Source organism: Carcharodon carcharias, chromosome 20 (assembly GCF_017639515.1).
Source record: "Carcharodon carcharias isolate sCarCar2 chromosome 20, sCarCar2.pri, whole genome shotgun sequence".
Classification (NCBI taxonomy): Eukaryota; Metazoa; Chordata; class Chondrichthyes; order Lamniformes; family Lamnidae; genus Carcharodon; species Carcharodon carcharias.
In genome coordinates this window covers 65,307,868-65,331,872 of record NC_054486.1, presented here as the reverse complement: position 1 = coordinate 65,331,872, position 24,005 = coordinate 65,307,868, and the positions used below count along the sequence as shown (strand labels likewise).

The following is a 24,005-nucleotide window of genomic DNA, read 5'->3' as shown; positions in this document are numbered from 1 at the left end:
CACACTGACTTTATAAAGCAGAAATAATTAATTTTCTTTCTACTTTCTACAATGAAAATTTTTTTAAATCAACGAACTCATATTTAGACTAAGAGTTACACTAAATAGGCAATGCATGTCATCATAATGACTATAAGGGCTAAATTTTTCCGTCGGCGAGTTGGGGGCGGGGCCCGCTCACCGACATGAAAATGACGCAGAATTGAGGCCATTGACAGTATAGTTAAAACAATTAAAGGCCCTGCCCATCCAACCTTATGGTTGGCGGGCAGGCCAGGAGCCCCCAGCGGGCTTCTGAAAAAACATGAAACATCGTCCACTGGCGGGATGAAGTTTCATGTCGGTTTTTAAAAAGTTTATTAAAGTTTTTGTGCAATTTATTAACATGTCCCATCTCGTGTGACATTGTCACATGAGGGGGACACGTTAATGATTTTTTATTTTTCTATTTTTAAAGTTTGAAAACCTTTTAGCGATCTCCCTGAGGCAAAGTGCTCTTTCGTGCGCATGCATGAAAGAGCACACTCTCGCATTTGGGGAATCCCCCGCCCACACAGGAAGCGCATAGCACTTCCCAGCGGATGTCACACTTAAAATGGTGGCGGGCCTGCTTCTCCGGCGGGGATCGGCTCCCCACCCGCCAGAGATGGGGTCGGGCCCACCCGCCCAACAGGCAAAAAATTCAGCCCTAAGTTTCTGATTCATTAGTTCCATACTGACCTGGAAAACTGGATCTAACATGACAAATTACCAGATGCCAATTAAATTGCTATCAGTATTAATCTCACTTATGCTGGGAATTCTTCTTGGAGCAATTTTTAAATTTCTTTTGCAATCAGCCTCGAACATCTAGACCTTGGTTCTGACCATTTCTGGGAGTGAGAAACCACTGGAAGGATTTTATTGGAAGAAGGAAAGCACTGGAACTGCATGAGGAAGCTTCAGCAACAATCATCTGCTCATACGGCTGTCTGTGTCTTTTAAGGTGATGATGAAACTCAACTTCTATTGCACAATGTTATTTTGAGGGAGAATCTCTGTAATATCTGCCAAAGTGGCAGTGTAGGCATAATATGCATGCAAACATCAGGTGATTAACAAATTTCTTAGGAGAGTTGGGGGATTAATTGATTTTGAAATTGGAGGAAGGCAGCAACAGGTTAGGGCCATCATACTTATGAGACTGGTAGCTTTCTCAAGGATCCAGGCCTTAATGCATAGCGCCAAAATTGCTTTGAGAATTCCAACAGCATCTCTCAATTTCCTCAACAGAAAAGGCATCTACTTCCTGAACACACATGTTGCAACATGCTACCGGTAAGTGATCCTGCACATTAAATGTGAAATTTGCTGGAAACTGTCATGATTCATTTTTCTTTCTGAATTCAGATCTCCCTGAAAGAAAATCATGTCAACAATGGCTTGCAGGAGGCAAGGTGTACTTAATCCCTGCTGCCATGGATAAGGGCCCTGAACAGTAGCCAAGTAGCTAAAGACACAAGCTCTACCCGAGTGGTCATCAAGACGACATTTGTGGCCCAAAGTGTGCTTTCATGGCCTTGACAGCTCAGGAAGATCTCTGCAGTATAATCCTGCCCAAGTGTCCTGCATGGTTGCAGCTTGTTGTGATACCTTATAAAAAGGCCTGTCATTGGATCTTCTTATAGAGATAGTTTTAGCAATGTTAAGGAAAAAGTAAATGAAAGAGCAGAGTAACCACGAGTTAGAGGACTCCTGAATAAATGCTTTGAGAGAAATTGGAGCGCATCACTGAATTCCTTTCTTCACTCTTTGTCAGCACTGTCTTCTATCCTAGCTCCCAATAAAGGAATAATCCTTCAATCTCTGATATCCATCCAAGAACCATAGCTCATCACATCTTCTTGCCCTTACCAAATTGAAGTTAGTACAAAATAAATGCACCTTTCTTGTATAAATCTAATCTCCATGAGTAATAAAGAATGGCAGAAGTACCTATTCACTTTTAATCTAACAAACTCCAAAATGAACACAAGCTAACTTTTTTCCTGACACCATGCTTTCCCTGTGATTAAAAAGGGCTTTTCTTCTCCCATTCCATAGGCAGGTCTATTCCATCCATGCCATTCTAATTGTCATCGGGACTTGGCCAACACTGAATGGTCCATCAGCAGCCATGCGAACTTGAAAGCCAGGTAAGACAGTAGCCTGTATCTTGTCTCTAAGAATGTGGAAGCAGGTATGCAGAGTGCTGTTTAATAAATCCCCTACTACCAGCAAAATTGTGCTTCCCTGAAGGTGATGGTGTTGTGTTTTATGCCTTGGAGATATGTAGAGATGATACACCAGTTTATCTATGTGCAGGAGCTTTTGAACAATGCTTTAAAATGTCTGCTCCCATGCTTACAACAGCCAGCCTCAGTTCAGTCTCTCCTTCTAAGTCACCACACCCAGGCTTAACTAATCATATACAGTGTGCAGTTAACAGTCAACAAACCCACATAATCAAACACCGAACAGGTAGCACCTAATCCTTCGTTGCTTTAGTGGTTCCAATTGAAGGCTGCAATGAAAATAAAAGCTTTCCTGATGTTGCAGACTTTAGAGGTGCACTTGTCAGTAAATATACATCATCGGACATGGACCTGAGAACCAGCCTATAGGTATAATGCCTCTAAAATATCCTTCGGATGGAATCAGAGTCCTATAGCTCAGGAGCTTTGGTTACTGCTGAAAAGGTATATGCTCACCCACTTCCCACTCTTCGGACTTATTCATGCTTTGTAAATTACCCAGTACAGCATCCTCACCAACACTATCTACTGACCCCAGGTGAAAGTGTGAGTTAGTGTAGGGAATGAAAAAAACAAGTGATGCAGCAGGGAGAAAGAGATTGACAGGACTGTGGCAGAGGAACATGAGGCAGTATATTGTTCCAGGAGCTCATGGCTGGGTGCCACTTTGACTTCCTTGCCTTTGTCATCCTCATGGTCCACATGGAAGAGATGCTGTCTCTCCTTCCTCATTCTCCTCTGTCCCCTGCTGGTGCTGTGGATCTGCAGAAAAGCTAAGAATAGGTGACCATTACCTCAGCTACTCAACAGCACAAAAAACAAAACACAGCAGAAGCTTGTGACTGTACAGTGATTCATGGGAATGCTGTGAGGTGTGTAATCATTAACCAGGCTCCCAACCTTACAAACGTATGAACGTATGAATTAGGAGCAAGAGTAGGCCATTTGGCCCCTTGAGCCTGCTCCACCATTTGATAAGATCATGGCTGATTTGATGTGGCCTCAACTCTACTTTCCTGCCTACCCCTATACCCTTTGACTCCCTTGTCAATCAAGGATCTAACTCAGTCTTAAAAAGATTCAATGACCCTGCCTACACTGCTCTCTGGGGAAGAGAATTCCACAGACTGATGACTCAGAGAAAATATTTATCTTCGTCTCCGCCTTAAATGGGGGATCCCTTATTTTTAAATTGTCCCCCTACTTCTAGCCTCTCCCATGAGGATAGACATCCTCTCAGCATCCACCCTGTCAAGTCTCCCCAGGATCTTAAAAGTAAAACACTGCAGATGCTGGAGATCTGAAATAAAACCAGAAAATGCTGGAAAGACTCGGCAGGTCTGACAGCATCTGTGGAGAAGAGTCATACCAGACTGGAAACACAACTGTTTCTCTCTCCACAGATACTGCCAGGCCTGCTGAGTTTTTTCAGCATGTTCTGTGTTTATTCCCCTCAAGATCTTATATGTTTCAATTAGGGTCACCTTCCATTCTTCTAAACTCGAATGGATACAGGCTCAATCTGTCCAACCTTTCATAAGATCTCTGAACTGCTTCTAACCTTTAAGTAAGGAGACCAAAACTGTACACTGTACCCCAGACAACTGTAGCAAAACTTCCCTACTTTTATATTCCATCCCCCTTGCAACATCGGCAACATTCCATTTGCCTTCCTAACCACTTGCTTTCCCTGCTTACTAACTTCTTGTAATCCATGTGCCAGAACATCAAGATCCCCCTGTACCAGATAGTTCTGCAATCTCGCTCCATTTAAATTGTATATTATTTATACCATTAAATAGTGGTTGAGTTCACATTTTCCCATATTATACTACATCTGCCAAATTTGTGCCCATTCACTTAACTTATCTATACCGTTTTGCAGACACCTTATGCCCTCCTTACAACTTACTCTCCTACCTTAGTGCCATCAGCAAATTTAGCAACGATACATTCAGTCCGTTCATCCGTCAATGATACAGATTGTCAATAGTTGAAGTCCCAGCACTGAACCCTGTGGCACTCCACCAGTTACAGCTTGCCAACCCAAAAATTACCCATTTATCCTTACTCTCTGCTTCTTGTTAGCTAACCAGTCCTCTATTCATGCTAATATATTACTCCCTACACCATGAGCTCTTATTTTGTGTAGTAACCTTTCATGTGGCACTTTATCAAATGCTTTGTGGAAATCCATCTACAGGTCATCTGTTGCTTGTTACTTCCTCAAAAAACTCTAATAAATTTGTCAAACATGATTTCCCTTTCAGAAAACCATGTTGACTCTGCCTGATTGTTTTAAGATTTTCTAAGTACTCTGCTATGACCTCCTTAAAAACAGATTCCAGGATTTTCCCTATGAGAGATATTAAGATAACTGGCCTGTCTCCCTCCTTTTTTCAATAGTGGAGGCACATTTGCTATTTTCCAATCTGATGGCACCTTTCCAGAGTCTAGGGAATTTTGGAAAATTACAACCAATGCATCTACTATCTCTGCAGTTATTTCTTTTAAGACTCTAGGTTGAAGTCAATCAGGTCCTGGGGACTTGTCAGCCTTTAGTTCAAATAGTTTTATTAGTACCTTTACCCTGGTGATTGCAATTGTTTTAAAATTCCTCCCTTCCTTTCACCTCTTGATTGACAAGTATTTCTGGGATGTTATTTGTGTCTTTTACAGTGAAGACAGACACAACACTTACACTATTTTCTTATTTCCAATTATTAATTCCTCAGACTCATTTTCTAGTGGACCAGTACAGACTTTAATAACTTTTCCTATTTAAATACTTGTAGAAACTCTTTTGTTTTATATTTCTAACTAGTTTCTCTCATGCTCTAATTTCTCTCTTTTTTTGGTCATTCTTTGTTGGTTTTTAAATTCTGTCCAAACTTCTGACCTACCACTAATCGTCACTGAATTGTAGCTTTTTTGTTCCATTTGATACTATCTAACTTCCTTAGTTAGCCAAGATGATGCATCCTCCTCCCAGAGTCTGTCTTTCTCACTAGAATGTAACTTTGCTGAATGGTGTGAAATATCTCCTTAAATGTCTGCCACTGCATCTCTACTGACCTATCCCTTAAACTAATTTCCTAGTTCACTTTAGCCAGTCTTCATACCCTTATAATTGCCTTTATTAAAGTTTAAAATATTAGTGCTAGATTCACTCTTCTTTCCCTGAAACTGAACGCGACATTCAATCTTGCTACAATCCTGTTACCTAGAAGTTCCTTTACTATGACATAATTAATTAATCCTGAAAAATTGCACATTGCCAAGTCTAGAATAGCCTGTTCTTTGGTTGGCTCCAGAACATGCTGCTCTAAGAAATTGTCCCGAAAATACTCTATGAACTCATCTCCCAGGCTACCTTTGCCAATCTGAGCCATCCAATCTATATGTAGATTAAAATCACCTTTCTTACAAGCCCCCATTGTTTCTTCCTGTATAATCCATTCTGCAGTGTAGTTACTGTTAGGGGGCCTATAAACTACTCCCATAAGTAACTTCTCACCCTTGCTATTTGTTTTTATCTCATCCCAAACCCTTTCTACAACTTGATCTTTAGAATTATGGTCATGTCTCACTATTGTGCTAATTGTTGAAAAAAGAGACATGTCTAACCTTTTCGACTTGCACTCACCAGGACACTCAAGAATACCAATATAAGGGGAAACAATTTGTGCTGCATGTGAAGAGATTGGTTGGCAAGTGGCATTGCTATGGAGAATGCACCAGTGACAGTGACTGACAGTTAACTTCCAAGCATTGTCTGAAATTTAAACTAGGCAGCTTGACCCTGCAGACAGAAAGAACATGTACATACATTGCACCTATTTCAGCTAAACAAAATGAGCGACAGCCATTTGCTGACTCATTCCTCAGGGCAGTGTCTTGACCAATCAGGGTCAAGCTGCCTGGTTTAAATTTCGAACAATGCTTGGCTGTTAACTGTCAGTCACCATCACTGGTGCGTTCTCCATGGCAATGCCACTTGCCAACCAATCAGTGTCTTCTTCACGTACAATATAAATTGTTGTTTCCCTCTATATTTGTATTCTTGCAAGTGTCCTGATGAGTGCAAGACAAAAAATAGTCATGTCTCTTTTTTTCAAGCAATACTCAAGTTCTGTACTACCAAATGACTATTAGGCAAGTGACTATTGTACTAATGTCATCCTTAATTAACAGAGCTGCCTCACCACTTTTTCCTAGCTTCCTGTCCTTCCAATTTCAATGACAAGAGCAGATTACCTTCAATCAACTCCATATGGGGGCTAAGGGAAAGGATGTGGCTCCTTAGTGTCAGGGATGCCGGGAGCCTCTTCCCATTCTTTCTCTTCACTCTTCAGACTGTTTTGAGTTCTGTCAGCCATAAACGTTGTGTGCAAGTGGAGGCTTAGGTGAAGGCTAGCAATTGAGTGCCAGACAGCTGGTGTAAAAGAGATGGTGGTATCATCTTGTTTAAATGGACAAAGAGGTTTTAAGTGTCTTCATGGAAGTAATTACTGTTAGGGAAAATGGTAACATATATTAAAAGGTCCCTGAATATTGTTCCCTTTAAGCAGAGTGCAGTGTTAAAGGTTAACTATGTGGCTCTAAATTTTGAAGAGTGAAGGACATGCTGCTGTCGAAGAAAGAAAGAAAAAGTGACCAATCCATTACCTTGACTGTCCTGGTGAGGTCATTGAACTTCTTGTGATACTGATCCACAGTTTTAGATGTGAGAAAGTTGTCAGTCAGTGGCAATGCTACTTTCATTTACACATGGCACAAGACATATTTATCTGAATATTTTCTCCCGGACAGCAGTCCATTCATCTTTTAGTGTCAAATTATGCAGTGGCAGCCATTCTTGAAATAAAGAATGCGAACCATCCAGTACTCTACCTGACAACAAACTGATTGATCAAACACTTTGATATTTACCAGCTGTCCCTTGCCCTATAGCTGCAACCTTCAATCAAAAGTGGCTTTTTAATGACTGGGCTTTCATGTCCAAGCATCCCCAGCAAAATATTTAAAACAACAGATCCTCTAAAGGGTATGAAAATAAGCTGACCCAAGAAATTCTGCAGGAATCAGTTCTGCAGAGCACCAGTGGCAACAACACAGAACTGAGAGGGGAAGAGAAAACAGTTAGGCAAATGAAACAAAATTGGCAGGGTGAAAAGGGTGACAAGAGGGGCGGGGGAGGGGGGCGGTGCCAAAAGATAGGGTGGGTGGGGCTCCCTCTGTGCAACACATTCAAACCATGGGTGGGTGGGGCCCCCTCTGTGCAACACATTCAAACCATGAGTATGAGAATTTATTATTTAACCTAATTCTATTAGTCACCTCCTTTCAAGACAACTGAGCCATCAGGAAATCCAACAGTATTTTTTTAAACAATAACAGAATTACCTGGAAAAACTCAGCAGGTCTGGCAGCATCGGCGGAGAAGAAAAAAGTTGACGTTTCGAGTCCTCATGACCCTTCGACAGAACTGATTTTCCAGGTAATTCTGTTTTTGTTTGGATTTCCAGCATCCGCAGTTTTTTGTTTTTATCTCAGTATTTTTTTAACCAGCTTTTAAATAGTCAATTTGATAAGATTGTCTTTGGAGGAATTGGCACAAATTATTTTTGGCAATTAAGTGGTTCACTTAATAGCTTTCCAAATAGTCTTGAGGCATGTGAATTTCTTTACATATCAATTTTCACTTTAAACTGAGTTTCCAAAATTAAAATAACATTTTTCAAATTCTGAAATACTTACTGGATCAATAATACTCATTAATTCAACCTCACAGGGATACTCTGACACAAATTTGTTTGTAGCAGGAATTAAAATGCAGTGTAAATAACAGCAAATACACAACCATTAGGGTGCTATCAGGAGACTCCAGAGAGTACATCAAATTCTAATTTCCACCCACCAGTCCCCGACTCAACATTCCTGTACTTTAACGTGTTATTATAATAAAAAAAATTGGCACAGCTATAACTTCAATAATCAGGGTAGACTGCAGATACAAAATCTCCTTGATCAAAAGATATCTAATAGTTGGAAGATTTGGAGAACCCAGTATTATACATTTCTAGTCTTACAGATTCCCACATTATGTCAATCAAGGTCTGAATGGCTGAAACTTGGATTATTAGGAAGAAAAAGTAATGTTCAAGTAGAACATTGCTAGGACTTCTATTTACTGGATTTATGAATTTTCTGACTCTGTAGATGATGAGCAGGAAGCAGCAATTATACAAGTTTAGAAATAAAAACACCTGCTGCAAAATGTGGGAAAGTCTGGGGTGAAAGGTGTAACTCTCCTTTCTTCTTCTGAGGCAAAATAAGTTACGAAAGATGAATATTATTCCAACGATTTACTATGACCGGACAAATCGGGCAATAATATGAAATGTTAAGAATTCAGAACCTGATTGTTATTCTAGACTTTGCAGCACGTAAATCATAACTTAGTGATATTTTGACCATGAACAAAAAACGAAAGTTTTCCAGGCTTTGAGGGGGAATGTGGCAGCCAAAAAGAGAATCAAAAATGCATCTCCAAGAGACAACCCAAAGATTGAACAAACGCAAAGACAAGCTGGCATGAATATATAGTCAAGTTACACTTATTTTTTGAAATTTAGAGGATATCCAACAATAGTACATTTAGCAAATTAGTCTAAATTGCAACATTTAAGAGGGATGCATTAAGTATCTTCCACTCTACTGGATTAAAAAAAAAAACAACTGGTTGTTAGGATGTCTGTTCTGTTCTGCTGGTCAACTCAAGAATGTTCTTTTGTTAATGTTGTCCAATCACAAACGTAGTTTGATCAAACTTAATCATTAGTGCTGGTAAATCATTTCTTCCAGAGCATTTTAATTTTTCCTCCCATGAAACTCAGCTTTAGAAGCCTGCATTCAACCTTCAGATAATGGGCTCATGATATTCTGAGAACTGGCCTCCCTGATTTCTCTGTAAAACATGACAAGTGTAAGCAAAAATTATTTCATAATCTGCACCAAGTGCAAAAGGTCTCTCATGTCACCTATCATGTGTCATTGGGGTATATATTTAACCCTTGGGTAGGAATGGAACTTTGCAAACAGCAGGCACATCCAGGTGCAACACCAGGGAGGCCCAGACAATTTTTAACAGCCAGGCCTCATTTATAATCTGTAAGAAAGACTCCCACCCAAACCTGGCAGAAATAACAAGGGAACTGGAGGGCAGGAGGCTGCCATTAGGGCACCTGAAACAACATTCCTAGTATATGGCAAGCGGTCAGGAGGAGCACTATGGGGGTGAGCATTATCATGGGAAGGCTTGATTTCCTTGTGTGATCTGGAGGAGCACACCTGTTTCTTCTGATCTACAAAAATCTAGTCTCTATTCACAAGAACACAAGAAATAGGAACAGGAGTAGACCACACGGCCCATCAAACTTACTCCACCATTCAATATGATCATGGCTGGTCTTGAGCTTTAACTACATTTTCCTGCCCACTCCCCATATTCTTTGAGACACCAAAATTCTGTCTATCCAAGCCTTAAATATGTTCCACGATGGAGCATCCATAATCATTTGGGGTAGAAAATTCCAAAGATTTACAACCCTTTGAGTGAAGCAATTTCTCATCTCAGTCCTAAACGATCGGGCCCTTACCCTGAGACTGTACCTGTGTTTAAGGTTCCCCGACTAATGGAAACAATCTCTCAGCATCCATCCCATCAAGCCCCTTCAGAATTTTGTAACCTTTCAGTGAGATTGCCTCTCATTCTTCTAAGCTCCAGAGGCTATCAGCCATGGGCCCATTTCCCCATCATTTCCACATTCACTTAAACTTCCTTGCTTCTCATTAAATGTCCTAACAGCTGCTTTGGCTTGTCCACGAATATTTGGATTATTCTACTGTTGCTCTCATTCGGATCATTAGTACAAATAAAGAGTGACAGTCCAAGTATTGGTCCCGGTGGGAATCTTACTAATGACTAATTTGCCCTCTTTAAATATCAGCACATGACCTCTCTCCAGTTCAAGAGACCAGTATATGCGTCAATCCTCAGTAAATGCGTCAATGGTTTGCATAATGCAACCCCCATTTCTTTCAGAGCCATAGAATAAAGATAATCAGGACCAACAAACTAATCTGCTTCAAAAACTTGAATGCCAGGAAGGACCATTTCCAGGTCCACTTCGACAAATTCAATTTCAGCATCAACACAATTAAATTGATAAATAAGCATGATCTTCAGTTGTAAAGACTAATGTAAAGTAGCCATTTAAAACCATGGCCATACCTTGGGACTGCACACAAGTCTGTCATACAGAATATCTCATTGGTTCTAGACTGTCCTTAATGCATATTGACTCAAATTAGCTTTAAAAACCTTAGTATCCCTATCACACACATTGCCCTTTTAGTCAATGGCCCAGATTTTGCAGTGGTATTAGTGGCAAAACTGCCAGCGTCGCTGTCATTACGCCACTGAAACTAACAGTAACTTCTGGGTGGGCAGAATAATATGAAAATCCAGAAGTTACTGTCAGCAATTCTATGCTTCTTCAGGTGGTGTACTGTTGAAGCATCCCAATGGTTACAATCAACGGGAAATCTACGAATTGAGAATTTCCACTACTATGCAGTTGGTCTTGCTGTAAAAATCCTTGAAAAAGTTACACCTTGTTGAATGAGGCATAATAGGGCTTTCAATAGCATACTAACTTCATAATTACCCCTAAACACCCTCACTGACCCTGAAAAGCTGATTTTATATTTGTGGACTATCAAATTTCTTCATTATGATTAAAAAACCATTTTTAAAGTATATATTTAATTTATCTTTAATCATAATCATTTATTTCAAAGTGAAAGACGAAGTACTTTCAACTCAGAGATAAAAACAAAAAAACTGCGGACGCTGGAAATCCAAAACAAAAAATAAAAAATACCTGGAAAAACTCAGCAGGTCTGGCAGCATTGGCGGAGAAGAGTACAGTTGATGTTTCGAGTCCTCATGACTCTTCAACAGAACTAAGTAAAAATAGTAGAGGGGTGAAATATAAGCTGGTTTAAGGGTGGGGGGGAGAGAGAGAGAGAGAGAAGGGGGGGTGGTGGTTGTTGGGACAAGCAAGCTGTGATAGAAGGAGATAACCAAAAGATGTCACAGACAAAAGAACAAAGAGGTGTTGAAGGTGGTGATATTATCTAAATGAATGTGCTAATTAAGAATGGATAGCAGGACACGCAAGGTAGCTCTAGTGGGGGTGGGGTGAAATAAGACTAAAAGGGCATAAAAGGAGTTGAAAAAAGTACTTTCAACTTCCTGATTTGCTGTGTGTGAATATTTCAATGTGATTGGCTGCTTACCTGCTTGCTGACATCATTGCTGCTGCATGCCAAGAGATCCCCTAGATTTGGCACCAGACTTAAACCGAGAAAGGGGAAAACCACATCACAGACCACTGGATCTTTGCAGGCAGCTTTCTTCAAGGTCAGCAGCAAGCATCATTGCTTTGCCGCCAACTGCCAAATCCAACCTATCATAATTGAAGATTTCTTGTCCACAGCCGAATTTGATAGCTACCTCTATTCTCTTGTGAACTATTTACTTTATATTGTTGAAATATTTCTTCTTTAGTTTAATTTCGCTTTGGACATGAAGTTTACCATTTTGGCTTTATTTTACTACATGCCTTTTCTTTTATTCCAACATACATATACGGTTTTTTCCTGCATAAGAATGATTTTAAAATTGTTAAATTTTTCATCAGTGATGTAACAAGCCTCACCTGGTACCCAGCAAAACAACCTCCCATTCTTTCCTGTTTAATCTTACTCAGGTCATCTACCCTCTGTAAATGAAACATCCTTATAATCAGGTACTAGCATTGCACTTTCAGCATTTGGCTAATCAAGCTGAATTTTATATTATGGTTGCTGTTACAATACAATGAAGACACTACAAAGAGTTATGTACAGTATACAAATTCCTCATTTATCTTCTCAAACATATTGCAGAAGTAAGCAATCACTTATAACATTTAGAAATATTTCAACCCTCCGCTATCACACAGTTTTTTATGGGTACCATGGAAATGATGGTGGATTTATACTTGGCGCTAGGATAGATTAGACATCAACCATTCCACTACTTAAATGGCTACTCTGTATATAATTGTTTATGACTAGCTCAGACTTTTCTGTCTTTCCATGTGATGACCATCTTGCCTCAGCCTGACAGTACAAGAGCTTACTCTATAGTAAATCAGTACAAATATTCAGTCTATTTGAAGGGAATAAAATTACAGGGTTAGAGGAAAAGGGCAGGGACGTAGGAGTAGTTAAACTGCTGGCAGAGAGCTGGCGGGAACTCAATGGGCTGAATTACTTCCTTCTGTGCTATAACCATTCAATATGATTCTATATCTCTGCAGCACAACAAAAGGGAAGGGGAAAGGGGTGGTTAACAAAAATGAAAATATTTTAAAAACAACAGAGAGCTGATGTTTGTAATCTCAACACCGTCTTTTTGAAAATTAGCACCAGTAACTCAAACTATGTAAAGATTCCGTACAAGATATTCACAACAGCCTTCTTACTAGAAACAAATCAATTGTAATAAAATTAATTATAGCACATTACCTGCAAGTTTGGTCGAAACTGCCATGTAGGACTGCAAAAATGCCATGGACACAGCATCCCCTACAATATCAACAATATAAATATTAACACTGCAAAAGCTCTGTACACTAGACTGGGATATTCACCCCAAGTGTTGCTCTGGGTACCTAGGTATTAATACAAAGACTTAACTTAGGAGTACTGCCTGTCATATACAGTAAATTTCATCCTCATTCTTTTTGTAAACTTTCCAATCAAATTATCTTATATGGAATTAACCAGGGGTGCTGCTTGAGATACCCAAAGCTCCTATCCAAATGGCCACAAGCGGCTCTAATTTAGTAATAAAACATTAACTTCAGTTCTTGGTTTGAGATGTGTTGATGCTATATTGTTTATAATTGAAGTTCAATTCAGAATTTCATGCACTCAAGTATAATAAGTTTTCACAAACAATTCAATTTTTAAAAAGCCCAGTGTTATGTAGTATTTGGGTTCTCTAAATCCTCACCCTGTGTGTTTAATCGTAGAGAAACACTTACTCATTTGAAGTTTATTTTATGCCAATAAAAGTTGTTACAAGCCCACAAATGCTGGAGTCATCTGAATTCAGAAAGTAAGCTCTATTTAACTGGTCAGAGAGCTGAATTCCTGAAGATCAGTAAGCTTTTACTCCCAGCTGATTGATAGATACAAAAGATTCAATAATAACAGAATGCTTTACTTATATATGCAATGTTGACTCAAGACATAGGGAAAGTAGGGCAAGTATGACTTGTTATAGGCACGGATGCAAACTCTAGTTGAATCCCAGAGGTTTGATCACGAGATTTGTGATCTTTGCTCCTGGTTTTGTGGCAGCAGCTATTGTGCAAGATATTTTGAGAACTGGGATGCCATCCATGAGCAGCCAAAGGAAGGGAAACAGAGGAAAAGAAAATGGAAAATTCAAAGAAAAATCTGATACCACCAGATTCTAATAATCACTCATTGAAACTGCATCATTAACTAGTATTACTCATAACACAGATCCCCCTCATAACCAACAGTGATATATTAACTCATTGAAGGTCAATTTGTAACTTGTAGCAATAAGGGTAACGCCCAGATAGTGTAACTAGTAATTTTACAATATGCTGATAATCACCATGAAACTACTCCCAGAAACCCCATGCATAGCCCAAGCTTCTGGGAAGAATAAAGTGGCAACAGCAAATGTTTATGGGTAAGACCCTAACATTTTAAACAGATTTAATGTTGAATTAGATAGAGAAAAATTAACCTGAATTAGTGCCAGAGACAGAGAAAAACTGAGTGAATCATGTGAAAACAAAATGGTCATCCCCACTCAACGAAAACCCACAGCTTCCAACCTGATAGTCGCCCAACCTCGGACGGCCCGCTTCTATCTCCTACCCAAAATCCACAAACAGAACTGCCCCGGTAGACCGATCGTCTCAGCTTGCTCCTGCCCCACAGAACTCATTTCTCATTATCTTGACTCCCTTCTCTCTCCCCTTGTCCAGTCCCTTCCCACCTACATCCGTGATTCCTCTGACACCTTACGTCACATCAACAATTTCCAGTTCCCTGGCCCCAACCGCTTACTCTTCACCATGGACGTCCAATCCCTCTACACCTCCATCCCCCACCAGGATGGTCTGAGGGCCCTTAGCTTCTTCCTCGAACAGAGGCCCGAACAATCCCCATCCAACACTACTCTCCTCCGTCTGGCTGAACTTGTTCTCACACTGAACAATTTCTCCTTCAACTCCTCTCACTTCCTCCAAATAAAAGGTGTGGCTATGGGTACCCACATGGGCCCCAGCTATGCCTGTCTCCTTATGGGGTATGTGGAACATTCCTTGTTGCAGTCCTACTCCGGCCCCCTTCCACAACTCTTTCTCCGGTACATCGATGATTACTTCGGTGCCGCTTCATGCTCTCGTCAGGACTTGGAAAAATTTATTAATTTTGCTTCCAATCTCCACCCCTCCATCATTTTCACGCGGTCCATCTCTGACACTTCCCTTCCCTTCCTTGACCTCTCTGTCTCAATCTCTGGTGATAGACTGTCCACTAATATCCATTACAAACCCACCGACTCCCACAGCTATCTCGACTACAGCTCCTCACACCCCGTTTCCTGTACGGACTCCATCCCATTCTCTCAGTTCCTTCGCCTCCGTCGCATCTGTTCCGATGATGCTACCTTCAAAAACAGTTCCTCTGACATGTCCTCCTTCTTCCTTAACCAAGGTTTTCCACCCATGGTCGTTGACAGGGCCCTCAACCGTGTCCGGCCCATCTTCCGCGCATCCGCTCTCACGCCTTCTCCTCCCTCCTAGAAACATGATAGGGTCCCCCTTGTCCTCACTTATCACCCCACCAGCCTCCACATTCAAAGGATCATCCTCCGCCATTTCCGCCAACTCCAGCATGATGCCACCACCAAACACATCTTCCCTTCACCCCCCTTATCGGCATTCCGTAGGGATCGCTCCCTCCGGGACACCCTGGTCCACTCCTCCATCACCCCCTACTCCTCAACCCCCTCCTATGGCACCACCCCATGCCCACGCAAAAGATGCAACACCTGCCCCTTCACTTCCTCTCTCCTCACCGTCCAAGGACCCAAACACTCCTTTCAAGTGAAGCAGCATTTCACTTGCATTTCCCCCAACTTAGTCTTCTGCATTTGTTGCTCCCAATGTGGTCTCCTCTACATTGGAGAGACCAAAAGTAAACTGGGCGACCGCCTTGCAGAACACCTGCAGTCTGTCCGCAAGAATGACCCAAACCTCCCTGTCGCTTGCCATTTCAACACTCCACCCTGCTCTCTTGCCCACATGTCTGTCCTTGGCTTGCTGCATTGTTCCAGTGAAGCCCAACGCAAACTGGAGGAACAGCACCTCATCTTCCGACTAGGGACTTTACAGCCTTCCGGACTGAATATTGAATTCAACAACTTTAGGTCGTAAGCTCCCTCCCCCATCCCCACCCCCTTTCTGTTTCCCCCTTCCCTTTATTTTCCAATAAATTATAAAGATTTTCCTTTTCCCACCTATTTCCATTATATAATTAAAAAAAAAACCCACTAGAGCTATACCTTGAGTGCCCTACCATCCATTCTTAATTAGCACATTCGTTTAGATAATATCACCAACTTTAACTTTAACACCTATGTGTTCTATTGTACTATTGTCGTTGACATCTTTTGATGATCTGCTTCTATCACTGCTTGTTTGTCCCTACAACCACACGCCCCCCCTCCACCTCTTTGTCTCTCTATCTCTCCGACCCCCACACACACACCTTAAACCAGCTTATATTTCAACTCTTTCTTGGACTCGAACGCAAGTTCTGTCGAAGGGTCATGAGGACTCGAAACGTCAACTCTTTTCTTCTCCGCCGATGCTGCCAGACCTGCTGAGTTTTTCCAGGTAATTCTGTTTTTGGAATGTATGTACAGCTGTTGCCCATAATGAATTGGGAAGCTGATGATGTTGTAGAGGGCATGAGAAGTTTAAACAAACATGCAGACTGACATTCAATAGCTTTCTAAAAGGCACTAGTGAAGATGAAAGGGTCAGCTACATTTGTGGGCAGGAGAGTAAGAATTCAATTTATTCAGTAGCTGGGAGATGGGTGAGAATGACAGTAAAAACGCAGACAAAACTTTCCAAAAATTCAGCACACATCTCCCACTAAAGTCAAATCATCAATATGAATTTCAAAGCCTGAGGCAAGAACTGGATGAGCCTGTTGACAATTTCATAAAAAGATTGAAAAATACAGCCAGAAAATGTAAATTCAAGGGTATAGATTAAAGGCTGTTTGGTAAACTCCTTTAGGGATCTGCATACCCTGAAGTGCAAACAGATTTGATTGGAAAGGACAAGTTCACAATATCACAAGCTTTGGACACGCCAAAGCACATGAAGCCATGAGCAGACAAATGCAGATGCTGACTACCCACATAGCCAGTCTTCAGTTAAGTCAATAGAAAGCCAGCAGGGCTGATGCAGTGAAAGAGCAGCAAAATAATGCACAACAGACAGAGAGAAAGATGTACAAAAGCTGTGGATGACTACATGAGTTCACAGGCAGAAGGAAATGCCCTGCACATGGATCAAAATGCAGGGCTTGTGAAAAGCCCAATCACTGGGAAAAGGTGTGCAGAACAAGGAACGAAGATGGTAAATGAGTTATCAGAGAGAGAGAAATATGGCGAATGAGGAGGTAAAGAAACCAAAACATCCATACACTGGAAGCTGATGAGGAGTTTGAGGACATAATAGGCAAAGGAACCATACAACTGCTTGAAATGACTGGATACAATTAATTCCCAGAGAAAAGAAATACACTCAAACATTCAGACCAGAAGGGGAGTGAGAAATAAGCCCACAGCCATAAGTCTGAAGCAGAAGATTGATATTGGAGCACAGAGTAAAAGTGTCCTGCTCAGACTATATGAGGAGATCTTTCCTGAAATTTTGAAAGTGGTTACTCAAGGAAAGATGTTCTGAAACCAAGCAACCAAGCCCTGTTAACAGCATACAGGGGAACTGAAATGCGGCAGCTAGGAACAACCTAAGGAAAAGATGTTAATTGTATGTTCTACGTTAACAGATGGTCCTGCTATCCTGGGATTGAGCAGTTACGAAGAGCTGCAGCTTATCTCAGAAAACCATGAGGTGAAGAAGACGTCAATGAGAGCTGAAGGTATTACACACATTAAAAAACAACTTCCGATCACAAGCAAGAAAGATCTAATTGTATCCAGAGAGCTTTAATGAGATGGTTGGATGCTTTGAATATTTTGAGTATCACGTCTCCATTGATCTAGACTATCGATCCAGCAAAGAAATTCATCCCCTACGTAAAGTACCAAGAGAACTAAAAGGAAAGCTTGAAAGAGAGCTTCCAAGTGATGGAAGAAAATAAAAGTGACCAGCATAGTCACATAGCCTACAGATTGGGTAAATTCCATCGTGGTAAGAGAGAAACTAAATGGGCGACTAAGAATTTTCCTGGATCTCAAAGATGTTAAACGAGCAATAAAGAGGAATCACTACCCAATTCCAACACTGGAAGAGATCAGGGGCAAAGGTTTTCAGCAAGCTTGATGCCAGAAATGGCTACTGGAACATGACGCTTGATGAGGGATCTTCGCTGTTGACAACATTTAACACATCCTTTGGTAGGTACATATTTCTGGGTCGACTTTTTGGCCTTAAAGTGAGCCAGGATGTGTTCCAGCAGAAAATATATGAGACATGCCGAGGATTTAAAGGTCTAGTTGATATGGCTGATGATATCCAGATCTTCAGGGGAGGCGATGGCATAGGGGTAAAAACAAAAAACTGCGGATGCTGGAAATCCAAAACAAGAACAGAATTACCTGGAAAAACTCAGCAGGTCTGGCAGCATCGGCGGAGAAGAAAAGAGTTGACGTTTCGAGTCCTCATGACCCTTCGACAGAACTAAGTAGAAATAGGAAAGGGGTGAAATATAAGCTGGTTTAAGGTGTGTGTGTGTGTGTGTGTGTGTGTGTGTGTGTGTGTGTGTGTGTGTGTGTGTGTGTGTGTGTGTGTGTGTGGGGTGGGGGGCAGGTTGCATTGGGTGGGAGGAGAGAAGTGGAGGGGGGGGTGTAGTTGTAGGGACAAGCAAGCAGTGATAGAAGCAGATCATCAAAAGAAGTCACAAACAACAGAACAAAAGAACACATAGGTGTTGAAGTTGGTGATATATATCTAAACGAATGTGCTAATTAAGAATGGATGGTAGCGCACTCAAGATATAGCTCTAGTGGCGGTGGGGGGAGCATAAAAGATTTAAAAATATTTTAAAATAATGGAAATAGGTGGGAAAAAGAAAAATCTATATAATTTATTAGAAAAAAAAAAGGAAGGGGGAAGAAACAGAAAGGGGGTGGGGATGGAGGAGGGAGTTCAGGACCTAAAGTTGTTGAATTCAATATTCAGTCCGGAAGGCTGTAAAGTGCCTAGTCGGAAGATGAGGTGCTGTTCCTCCAGTTTGCGTTGGGCTTCACTGGAACAATGCAGCAAGCCGAGGACAGACATGTGGGCAAGAGAGCAGGGTGGAGTGTTGAAATGGCAAGTGACAGGGAGGTTTGGGTCATTCTTGCGGACAGACCGCAGGTGTTCTGCAAAGCGGTCGCCCAGTTTACGTTTGGTCTCTCCAATGTAGAGGAGACCTCATTGGGAGCAACGAATGCAGTAGACTAAGTTGGGGGAAATGCAAGTGAAATGTTGCTTCACTTGAAAGGAGTGTTTGGGCCCTTGGACGGTGAGGAGAGAGGAAGTGAAGGGGCACGTGTTACATCTTTTGCGTGGGCATGGGTTGGTGCCATAGGTGGGGGTTGAGGAGTAGGGGGTGATGGAGGAGTGGATCAGGGTGTCCCGGAGGGAACAATCCCTACGGAATGCCGACGGGGGGGTGCAGGGAAGATGTGTTTGGTAGTGGCATCATGCTGGAGTTGGCGGAAATGGCGGAGGATGATCCTTTGAATGCAGAGGCTGGTGGGGTGATAAGTGAGGGCAAGGGGGACCATATCATGTTTCTGGGAGGGAGGAGAAGGCGTGAGGGCGGATGCGCAGGAGATGGGCCGGACACGGTTGAGTGCCCTGTCAACGACCATGGGTGGAAAACCTCGGTTAAGGAAGAAGGAGGACATGTCAGAGGAACTGTTTTTGAAGGTAGCATCATCGGAACAGATGCGACGGAGGCGAAGGAACTGAGAGAATGGGATGGAGTCCGTACAGGAAGCGGGGTGTGAGGAGCTGTAGTCAAGGTAGCTGTGGGAGTCAGTAGGCTTGTAATGGATATTGGTGGACAGTCTACCACCAGAGATTGAGACAGCGAGGTCAAGGAAGGCAAGGGAAGTGTTAGAGATGGACCACGTGAAAATGATGGAGGGGTGGAGATTGGAAGCAAAATTAATAAATTTTTCCAAGTTCCAACGAGAGCATGAAGCAGCACCGAAGTAATCATCGATGCACCGGAGAAAGAGTTGTGGAAGGGTGCCGGAGTAGGACTGCAACAAGGAATGTTCCACATACCCCATAAAGAGACAGGCATAGCTGGGGCCCATGCGGGTACCAATAGCCACACCTTTTATTTGGAGGAAGTGAGAGGAGTTGAAGGAGAAATTGTTCAGTGTGAGAACAAGTTCAGCCAGATGGAGGAGAGTAGTGGTGGATGGGGATTGTTCGGGCCTCTGTTCGAGGAAGAAGCTAAGGGCCCTCAGACCATCCTGGTGGGGGATGGAGGTGTAGAGGGATTGGACGTCCATGGTGAAGAGTAAGCGGTTGGGGCCAGGGAACTGGAAATTGTTGATGTGACGTAAGGTGCCAGAGGAATCACGGATGTAGGTGGGAAGGGACTGGACAAGGGGAGAGAGAAGGGAGTCAAGATAACGAGAAATGAGTTCTGTGGGACAGGAGCAAGCTGACACGATCGGTCTATCGGGACAGTTCTGTTTGTGGATTTTGGGTAGGAGGTAGAAGCAGGCCTCCGAGGTTGGGCGACTATCAGGTTGGAAGCTGTGGGAGGAAGATCCCCAGAGGAGATGAGGTCAGTGACGGTCCTGGAAACAATGGCTTGATGTTCAGTGGTGGGGTCATGGTCCAGGGAGAGGTAGGAGGAAGTGTCTGCGAGTTGACGCTCAGCCTCCGCGAGGTAGAGGTCAGTGCGCCAGACAACAACAGCACCACCCTTGTCAGCGGGTTTGATGACAATGTCAGGGTTGGACCTGAGAGAATGGAGTGCAGTAAGTTCAGAGAGAGAGAGATTAGAATGGGTGAGAGGAGCAGAGAAATTGAGACGACAAATGTCGCGCCGACAGTTCTCAATGAAAAGATCAAGAGAAGGTAAGAATCCAGAGGGAGGGGTCCAGGTGGAGGGAGAATATTGGAGGTGGGTGAAAGGATCCGTTGAACGGGGAGAGGACTCCTGTCCAAAGAAGTGAGCCCGGAGACGAAGACGGCGGAAGAAGAGTTCAGCATTGTGCCGAGCCCGAAATTCATTAAGGTGAGGGCGTAGGGGTATGAAACTAAGTCCTTTGCTGAGCACTGAACGTTCAGCATCGGAGAGGGGAAGGTCAGGGGGTATAGTGAATACACGGCTGGGGCTGGGATTGGAAAATGGGGTGGGGCCGGAGGGACAGGCAGGGGTGGAGGGTCCTAGATGGGTGTTGGTGTCGATGAATTGTTGGAGCTTGCGTTCCTTAGCACTTGAGAGAAAAAGTTTCTTGTTGAGGCGTCGAATGAGACGAAGAATAAAATGAAACTGGAGGCACGCGCAGCTTTGAAAAAGGGTACGGCGGTGCTGCTGGAGGGAGAGGTCGAGTGTGTTCATATGGCGGCGCATGGCACTGAGTGTGGATCTCAGGATGCGAGGGGATGACATAGGGGTATTGTCACTGGACTAGTGATCCAGAGATCCAGGGTAACACTATGGGGACCTGGGTTCAAATCCAGCCACGGCAGACGGTGGAATTTGAATTCAATAAAAATCTGGATTTGAAAGTTCATCGTCGATTGTTGTAAAAACCCATCTGGTTCACTAATGTCCTTTAGAGAAAGAAATCTGTTGTCCTTACCTGGTCTTACCATGTGACTTCGGACCTGTGGTTGACTCTTAAGCAAGCCACTCAGTTTAACAAACTGCCAGAAAGTCACAGAAAAGGACAGACCACCCGGTATTGACCTAGGCACCGGCAAACGACAACAGCAGTCTCAGCCCTGTCGACCCTGCAAAGTCCTGCTTACTAACTTATGGGGGCTAGTGGTAAAATTGGGAGAGCTGTCTCGCAGATTAGTCAAGCCTGACATAGTCATCCTCACAGAATGATACCTTACACGCCATCACCATCCCTGGGCATGTCCTGTCCCACTGACAGAACAGACACAGCACAATGGTACACAATCAGGAGGGATTTGAGTTGGAGTCCTCAACATCGACTCCGGACTCATGAAATCTCATTGCATCAGGTCAAACATGGGCAAGGGAACCTCCTGCAGATTACCATGGACTGCCTTCCCTCAGCTGATGAATCAGTGCTCTTCCATGTTGAACACCACTTGAAGGAAGCATGGAAGGTGCCAAGGGCGCAGAATGTACTTCAATGTCCACCAAGAGTGGCTTGGTAGCACCACTACTGACCAAGCTGGCTGAGTCCTAAAGGACATAGCTGCTAGCCTGGGTCTGCGGCAAGCGGTGAGTAAACCAACAAGAGTGAAAACCATCCCTCAACCTCACCAACCTACCTGCTGCAGATGCATCTGTTCATGACAGTATCAGTAGGAGTGACTACCTCACAGCTGTTGTGGAGACAAGTCCCAGCTTCACATTGAGGATACCCTGCATCGTGTTGTGTGGCACTACCACCATGCTAAATGGGATAGATTTTGAACAGATCTAGCAACTCAAGACTGGGCATCCACAAGGTGCTGCGGGCCATCAGCAGCTGCAGAATTGTACTCGAGCACAAATGTAAACTCATGGCCCGGCATATCCCCCAATCTACTATTACCATCAAGCCAGGGGATCAACCCTGGTTCAAAGAAGAGTGCAGGAAGGGATGCCAGGCATACCTAAAAATGAGGTGTCAACCTGGTGAAGCTACAACACAGGACTACTTGCGTGCCAAATAGCATAAGCAGCAAGTGATAGACAGGGCTAAATGATCCCACAACCAACAGATTAGATCTAAGCTCTGCAGTGCTGACACATCCAGTCATGAATGGTGGTAGACAATTAAATTACTCACTGGAGGAGGAGGCTCCATAAACATACCCATCCTCAATGATGAAGGAGCCTAGCACATCAGTGCAAAAGCTTAGGCTGAAGCATTTGCTACAATCTTCAGCTAGAAGTGCCGAGTGGATGATCCATCTCGGCCTCCTCCAGAAATTCCCCAGCATCACAGATGTCAGACTCCACGTGATATCAAGAAACAACTGAAGGCACTGGATACTGCAAAGGCTATGGGCCCTGACAATATTCTGGCAATAGTACTGAAGCCTTGTGCTCCAGAACTAGCCATGCCCCGAGCCAAGCTGTTCCAGTGCAGCTACAACACTGGCATCTATCCGGCTATGTAGAAAATTGCCCAGGTATGTCCTCCACGCAAAAATCAGGACAAATCCAACCTGGCCAATTACCACCCCATCAGTCTACTCTCGGCCATCAGTAAAGTAATGGAAGGGGTCATCAGCAGTGCTATCAAGTGGCACTTGCTTAGCAATAACCTGCTTACTGACACCCAGTTTGGGTTCCACCAGGGCCACTCATCTCCTTGATTCAAACATGAACAAAAGAGCTGAACTCCCAAGGTGAGGTGAGAGTAACTGCCCTTGACATCAAGGCAATATTTGACAGAGTGTGGCATCAAAGACCCTAGCAATACTGGAGTCAGTAGGAATCAGGAGGAAAGCTCTCTGCTAGTTGGAGTCATACCTAACACAAAGGAAAATGGTTGTGGCTGTTGGAGGTCAGTCATCTCAGCTCCAGGACATCACTGCAGGAGCTCCTCAGGGTAGTGTCCTTGGCCCAACCATCTTCAGCTGCTTCATCAATGACCTTCCTTCCGTCATAAGATCAGAAGTGGGGATGTTCGCTGATGATTGCACAATGTTCAGCACATTCGCGACTCCTCAGATACTGAAGCAGTCCATGTCCAAATGCAGCAAGACCTGGACAATATTCAGGCTTGGGCTGACAAGTGGCAACTAACATTTGCGCCACACAAGTGTCAGGCAATGATCACCCCCAACAAGAGACAATCCAATCATCACCACTTGATGATCAATGGCATTATCATCATTGAATCCTCCACTATCAACATCCTGGGGGTTACCAATGACCAGAAACTAAAATGGACTAGCCATATAAATACAGGTCAGAGGCTAGGAATAGTGCGGCGAGTAACTCACCACCTGACTCCCCTAAGCCTGTCCACAAGGAACAAGTCAGGAGTGTGATGGAATACTCCCCATTTGCCTGGATGAGTGCAGCTCCCAAAACAGTCAAGAAGCTTGACATCATCCAGGACAAAGCAGCCCGCTTAACTGGCACCACAACCAC

The 24,005-nt window shown here is 43.1% G+C and overlaps 1 protein-coding gene across 3 annotated transcripts in view; it reads right to left on the bottom strand.

Annotated features, from left to right (window-relative positions):
• Positions 1 to 24,005, bottom strand: part of txndc16 (thioredoxin domain containing 16) — a 134,097-nt gene that overhangs the window by 63,868 nt on the left and 46,224 nt on the right. For all 3 annotated transcript variants that reach the window (XM_041215252.1, XM_041215250.1, XM_041215251.1), the window contains one exon: positions 12,915 to 12,974. In XM_041215252.1, the coding sequence (XP_041071186.1) occupies positions 12,915 to 12,974 (60 nt within the window). The remainder of the gene's footprint in view (positions 1 to 12,914; positions 12,975 to 24,005) is intronic.